The sequence below is a fragment of the Vicia villosa genome, linkage group LG4 (assembly GCF_029867415.1).
Source record: "Vicia villosa cultivar HV-30 ecotype Madison, WI linkage group LG4, Vvil1.0, whole genome shotgun sequence".
In the NCBI taxonomy this organism is placed as follows: Eukaryota; Viridiplantae; Streptophyta; class Magnoliopsida; order Fabales; family Fabaceae; genus Vicia; species Vicia villosa.
The window spans coordinates 13483160-13490453 of record NC_081183.1 but is presented as its reverse complement, the minus strand read 5'-3'; the positions used below and the strand labels follow the sequence as shown (position 1 = coordinate 13490453).

At 26.9% G+C, this 7294-nt stretch overlaps 1 protein-coding gene across 1 annotated transcript; it reads left to right on the top strand.

The window, feature by feature from the left end:
• Positions 1-3013: 3013 nt before the first annotated feature.
• On the top strand, positions 3014-4285 carry LOC131598840 (uncharacterized). The gene is made up of 2 exons (XM_058871410.1): positions 3014-3549; positions 3999-4285. The coding sequence occupies exons 1-2, from the start codon at positions 3388-3390 to the stop codon at positions 4101-4103; spliced, it is 267 nt and encodes an 88-aa protein (XP_058727393.1). The 5' UTR covers positions 3014-3387; the 3' UTR covers positions 4104-4285.
• Positions 4286-7294: the final 3009 nt, after the last annotated feature.

Here is a 7294-nt window from a genome sequence, read left to right as displayed (position 1 = left end):
TCGCTTATTTTATTTGCCGTCTTCCTTTAATTAAAAATACGAGACTGTTTCCAAAAACATAAAAAAAACACACACTTTCTGCATAATTCAGAAGTTCATTTCCGAAACCCCCCAAAATCTGAAAAAAGGTGTTTTCGGAAATGCATCTCCGAAAACACCCCCCATTTGGTGTTTTCGGAGATGTACTTCTAAAGTCTGAAAAAATTTAAAAAAAAAATACTTCGAAAATGCATTCCCGAAGCAGGGGTAAAGTGGGGTTTTCGCTGGGGGTGACCCCCATAGGGAGGTGGGTAAAGAAATTTTCTTTTAATTTCCCCCCCTCAATTTCTTTTTCCCTTTTTATTTTTCTAAACATAAATAAATTAACAAATTGATTATTAAAAGGAACACGTAAAAATTCACTCAACGAAAACATAATTATTTTATGATTATTAAAAAATTATCCATAATTATTAAAAAAAATTCAAATTTTTACTTTACTGACGGGCCACTATCAACAAAATACATTTTTCATTTTAGCTAACAATTATCTTTATTTGAGACACAAAATTCTTATTTTCAAATATCAAAATTTTTATTTTTCTCACGGGGCATTATCAGCAAAATATCTATTTTATTTTAATTATCAATTGCCTTTATTTGAGACACAAAATTCTTATTTCCAAATGTCAAATTTTCTATTTTTATTACGGGGCACTATCAACATGATACTTATTTTATTTTTATTAACAATTTTATATAAATACACAAATGAATGACAATTCGATATATATTCATTGCTACATTAGATTATTATTTAATTTTATTATGATTTTTATAATTTCTATCTCAAAATCATATTATATAAAGTGTCATGGGACACAACCAATTAAATTCTAAACAGCTAAACTTACATAAATCTAACTCTTAATTTGCAGTATAATTTTACACTACTAAATAATTTTTACCCGTGCGGACGCACGGGTATATTACTAGTTCTATATTAAAATTTGTTAGATAAATTTAAATGGTAAAAGTTATATATATATATATATATATATATATATATATATATATATATATATATATATATATATATATATATATATATATATATATATATATATATATATATATTTTTTTTTGATAGTTCAAATTCACAATTTTTCATGGATAGGTGTGCTGTTAAATTTTTTTAAATCCAAAAAGAATCTTCTGAAAAAAGACATTTTATACCGTTTATTAACTTTCTGGAAAAAAAAAAATATTTATATAACAAAACCTCCGTTAAAACCTCCGTTATATACACATTGCATATAAAAATATTTATTATTAAATGTTTTGGTAATTAGAGAGAACCTAGAGCCAGATTTAAAAGTATATTTTAATATAAATCAATCTCTAATTTTTTCAATATCAATTAAATAATAAAATAGTAACTCCTTTCCTATTTTTTTAAATAAAAAACTTAAAATATTAAAAGTAAAAATATATCTAAAGTCTAAACAATAAACATATCTACTATCTAGCAATCAAAACAATAGTCCTGCACAATTACATTATTGCCCTTCCTTTTTAACTAATTTTCTACTCAAGGGTTAGTTTAGTCATTTCATAAACCAACTATTTTTCTACACTTCCCACATATCCTCACATTTTCCTTTTCTTCTTTTCATTCAAATTTCAAATTTCCCCCCACATTTCTTTTTCTTACACTTACTTTCTTACATTTCAACTTCTATTTTCTTATTTTTCTTACACTACTCTTATTCTATCTCACTTCTCTCTCCACATTTATTTTTCATTTCATTTCTACTTACTTTTCTCTCTCTTTCTCTCTTGCATTTTTCTCTCCAATATTTTCACTTTTATTTTAATTTTTTCGCTCACAATTTTAATAAATTGAATTAACATAATTATTAAAAAAAATATTTTCAAATGTCAAAATAATTCATAATTATTAAGAAAATTATTTTCACATGTCAAAATTTCTACTTTTCTCACGGATCACTATGAACAAAATACATATTTTGTTTTAGTTGACATTATACTTATTTGAGACACAAAATTCTTATTTTCAAATGTCAAAATTTTCTATTTTTCTCACGGGGCAGTATCAATAAAATAATCATTTTATTTTAATTAATAATTATCTTTATTTGAGACACAAAGTTTTTATTTTCAAATATTCAAATTAAATTTAAATTATTATTATTCATTTTATAATTAAATAACTCATTTCAAATTTAGATGTATATTTAAATAAAATCTATATCGTATTAAATAAATTTGTAACAGGACACGATCAGTTAAATTTACACAATTTTTTTTGATAAATATTGCTTTCAATATGCATTTGAATACAAAATTATTTTAACCTATACAAACTCATGAATATCATTAATTTTTTATACAAATTATTTTTTCGCTCACAATTTTAATAAATTGAATTAACATAATTATTAAAAAAATAATTTTCAAATGTCAAAATTATTCATAATTATTAAAAAAATTATTTTCACATGTCAAAATTTCTACTTTTCTCACGGATCACTATGAACAAAATACATATTTTGTTTTAGTTGACATTATACTTATTTGAGACACAAAATTCTTATTTTCAAATGTCAAAATTTTTTATTTTTCTCACGGGGCACTATCAATTAAATAACCATTTTATTTTAATTAACAATTCTTATTTGTAACGGAACACAATTAGTTAAATTCACACAAAAAAAAATTTGATAAAATTTGCTTTCAATATGCATTTGAATACAAATTAACTATACTAAATTATTTTAACCTATATAAACTCATGAATATCTAATTTTTTATATAATTATATTTATCATTCAATATTCTAAATATCTAAACAAACTATATATATAATATAAATAAATGTACCCGTGCGACAGCACGGGTAGTTTACTAGTTTATAGTAAAGAAAAATAAAGTCTCAATCATACAACTCAATAATTTGAACTAATTATAGTCAAATCTAGCCAAAAAAGCTGACTTAATATGCAAATAAAATGGCATGCAGTTGCCAGTTGGTGAAACAAACAATCCCTTGACATTGTAAACAGAAATCTTCAAATCAAAATCAAATAATCCCAAAAAGTCACAATACACGGTTGTTGAGAATTTTGTCTTTTTTCCCAAACAAGGGAACAAACAACCAAACGCGCGTTTACTAATTCTAGCTTCTGCTTTTTCTTATACACCTTTTCTTCTCCTCATCATAAAACCCAAAAAATCAAAATCTCAAAAAATTCAAAAAACAAATCCAACCCAACATTCTCCTACCCTTTTTAATTCGTGGGCTGTCATTATTTTTCCTTGTTTCATCCTCAATTTCATAAAAATCATACCTTTGAATTCATTCTTTGTGTTGTGTTCTTGACAAAGATGTGTCCTTTAAGGTTTATTTTGGTGTTCTTCTCTGCGGTTTTGGCTGGTTACTATGCATGGAAAACGGTTTTTTCCTCACCAAAGATTGATTTGGCTTCTGATGATTCAATTGAAGAAGATAAATCATCTTCCAAGAAAGAACAATTTGGTTTCATAAAGGTATATAGCCTTCAAATTCATGTTTCTATAATGGCTCATTATTTTCTATTCCTTACTTTTTTTTCTTTTTAAATTAATGTTTCTTCTCTTGATATGTAAGATTCCAAAATCTTGAATTTTTTAATAAAAATTTATAAATATATTTAGACTTAGTGTTTGATTGGGTTTTTAGATGATGTTTTAATGTTGAATTTTGGGTTTTTGGTTGTGTTTTTGTATTCAATTCATAAGAATATGTTGATTAGGTTTTTACTTTTAGATGTTATAAAAATTTAGGGTTTTCCTTTTATGTTTGGTTGATTTTTTTTTTCCTCTATTTTTTTTAATTTTTTTTTAAAAACTCATCATATTGTAGAATGGGTTATTCATTTGAATTTTTATTATTTTTATTATTTGTGTTTGGTTGTTTTTTATTTTTGAACTAACCAAAATGTTGATTGGGTTTTCAGATGATTCAAAATGGATTTTGGGTTTTTGTTGACATGGCTAGTGGAAGGTATTTATGGAGAAACTTGAGGCAAACAAACAAGGATGTTGAATTGAAGAGCTCTTAGAATTAGGAACTCTATGATTATGTAATTTCTTCCTTGTTTGCGGGTTCAAGAATAATGTTTGGTTGGTACATTGAAAGAACTCTCAATGTACAAGTAATCGTTTTGCATTTTGTTCATGTTTGTTTTTAAAGCCTTATTGTCTTCATTACTATTTAGATCAATTCAATTATCTTCAAATTTAATGCCAACAATGAAGAAAAATGAAGATGAAGGAGAAATAGAGAGTAATTTAAAAAGACAAAAAAAAAATTAAAAAATGGTATGCCAGACATAAAAAAATTGTATAACTTATAATTAACGCATAGAATTATAATTTGCAATGTCACATATTTTTAACTTTAAAGTATTGAATTAATAGTTTAATTGCAATTTTAATCTTTTTATTTTTAAGAAGGAAAATATTTTGATACAATTTCATAGATGTGGTTTATACTATTGTTTAATGAAAATATCACAAATGTATAATATTTTTTTACACATACAATTTTATACTATTTTTACTCCTTAAATCATGTTAAAGTATAATTATCATATTTTCATTTATAAATAGCATAAACCACATCTAAGAAATTGTAGGTAAATTTTTTCCTTTTAAAAAAATTGACATCTGCTTTGGAGGTGAGAATCTTCATGATTTTGTCGATAAGAAAAGATATTAGTTATATTTAGAAGTATGATTAATGTTTATAAATTATTCTTAAGTTCTATTTTTAAATAATGTGAGATTATTTTTATCTTTTTAGATTAAATAATATTTATAAAGTGTAACGGGTGTTTAGGGGTGAAAATAGGACTAACTTTTAGAAGGACAAAACTTAGGTACAATTTTTTAGATGTGGTTTTTACTATTTTCCAATAAAAATAAGACAAATATACTTAACTATTATTTAGTGAGTGAAAATAGGAAAAATTTGCATACGTGTAAGAGGAAATTATACACTTGTCATATTTTCATTAGAAAATAGTAAGAACCATATATAAAGAATTGTACCTAAGTTTTGTCCGTTTTAGAAAGTCTGAGACAGACCTACGAAAAATTTAAACGACGTGAGTCTGTCCTATTATTTATTATAGTTTTTTTTGGTATGACCTGACCTTTTTAAAGGCTTGATCAGTCTGAAAGCTTATTTAAAAGTCTGTTTCACATTTAGGCTTTCAAATAATCCATTTTATTATGAAGCCTCCTGAACCGGGCTATAAATAAATATATAGGCCAATCTATTTAACTTCTTTTATAATATATATGCATACACAGTGTTCTGGACCAACCCAATCAATATAATTGGGCCAACCTAGCCTTCGGCCCAAGACCATTTAGACCGCACGTGTCAAGATTCGCCCGATCGCTCCGGGCATATTAACGAGACAGCCGACCACGAGGGACCCTCGTGCCCGGTAAACAATCAGTTCACGCGTCACCTAAATATCTGCCCCAGAAAGAGGAGTCCAATTTGCGCATAAACCTCTTATAAATAGCCGTCTCACCACAGAGGGCGAGGTAATCTTTTCTTACCCCCAAAACTCTCTCACTTTGTTGTGCCTGGTGGAACATATACTTACTTTGGCATCGGAGTGCCTTGCACGTACAACACCTTTTTCCCCTATCAACCGTTCGGAACTTCAAGACTTCACTATTGCTGGCCATCTGATCTGCTCGGTAAGATCACATAGCATAATCTATTTCACCTAATTTTCATATATACAAATATATAGGCCGACTTATAAGGTTTTATAGACTTTTTTATATCCTAAGTCTGATATATTTAATTAGATTGGCTTTTAAAAAGGTCTAAACCTAACTTTTTTATTGAATAAGCCTGACATGACCTTAAATAGACTAGGTTATAGGCCCCTTAGATCGGTCTGACATATTTCCATCCCTAGGTAGACTACAATATCTATACTCCTTTCGCTATAAAATGATCGTCGATTAAGATTTTTGCACACAGATTAATATATGTAATAATTTTGTCGTAAGACATTACTCTTTTACTAAGTTAACCTTATTAATTCGTTGGAAGTACTATACAAAATAATAATTATTTCTACATTAAATAGTGAGAATGACAGTACTTTCAAAATAAATTTTATTTGTTAAAACGACAATAACTTTAAAACGAATGAATATTAAATTATAATTTTACAATTTTCCACATCAAAATTGTTAGTACTTATTTATTTATTTAATAATTATTAATCAAATCTAAATAACCCTTTCATAAAATATAGCAAATTCATATATATATATATATATATATATATATATATATATATATATATATATATATATATATATATATATATATATATATATATATAATTTAGAAACGACTCTTCTAAAATAATATTTTCATGTAATTTGATTTAGTTACACGTGTAAATTTTTTTTACAACGTCACTAAATTATTAAGAAAATTTCTTTACCCACCTCCCTATGGGGGTCACCCCCAGCAAAAACCCAAAACTGCCCCTGCTTCGGAGATGCATCTCCGAAGTTATTTTTTTTTTTGAATTTTTTTTGACTTCGAAAACGCATCTTCGAAAACACCAAAAAAGTGGTGTTTTCGGAGATACATTGCCGAAGTCAAAAAAATTCAAAACCGTGAATATTTTCGGAAGTTCATTTCCGAAAATATTGCTGCATATACAAATTTCCCTCCTTCACTATTTCATCATTTTTCTCCAAAACTTCCCCAAACCCTCTCCAAAACCCAATCAATCTCCATCCATTTTTCGTCCTAAAATCAAGTTTCAAACCGTTGATCACGTTAAAGGGAGCATAGAAAGCTACAATTTCAGGTAAACATCACTCATTTATTCCCCTATTTCACTATATTGATTGATGAATTTTATGCTGAAACTGATATGGTTCGGAAGTTCATTTTCGAAATATATTACCTAACAAATTTCGGAAATGAACTTCCGAAATATGCCCTGGCAGTAAAAAAAAACTGTTTTGAAAAACTTTTGCTAATTTTTTCATTTGTTAGGTATGGTGCATCCAGACAACATTGTGCAAGACGATGACGCAGTAGTTCCAGTAGTTATTAACGTTAATAACGATCCGGTTATCGATGTTAATCCTATGATCAATGCGGTTGATGTTCGGCAAGAATTTACAAATGATCGGAGCTTCGGTAGTCGCGAACAATTGATTGATTGGGTTCAGAACGAAGCTAGTAAACTTGGAT

Coding starts and splice junctions, on each gene's coding strand:
- LOC131598840 (XM_058871410.1), top strand. CDS start 3,388: ATGTGTCCTTTAAGGTTTATTTTGGTGTTCTTCTCTGCGGTTTTGGCT. Junction 3,550..3,998: donor AACAATTTGGTTTCATAAAG/GTATATAGCCTT, acceptor TTGGGTTTTCAG/ATGATTCAAAATGGATTTTG.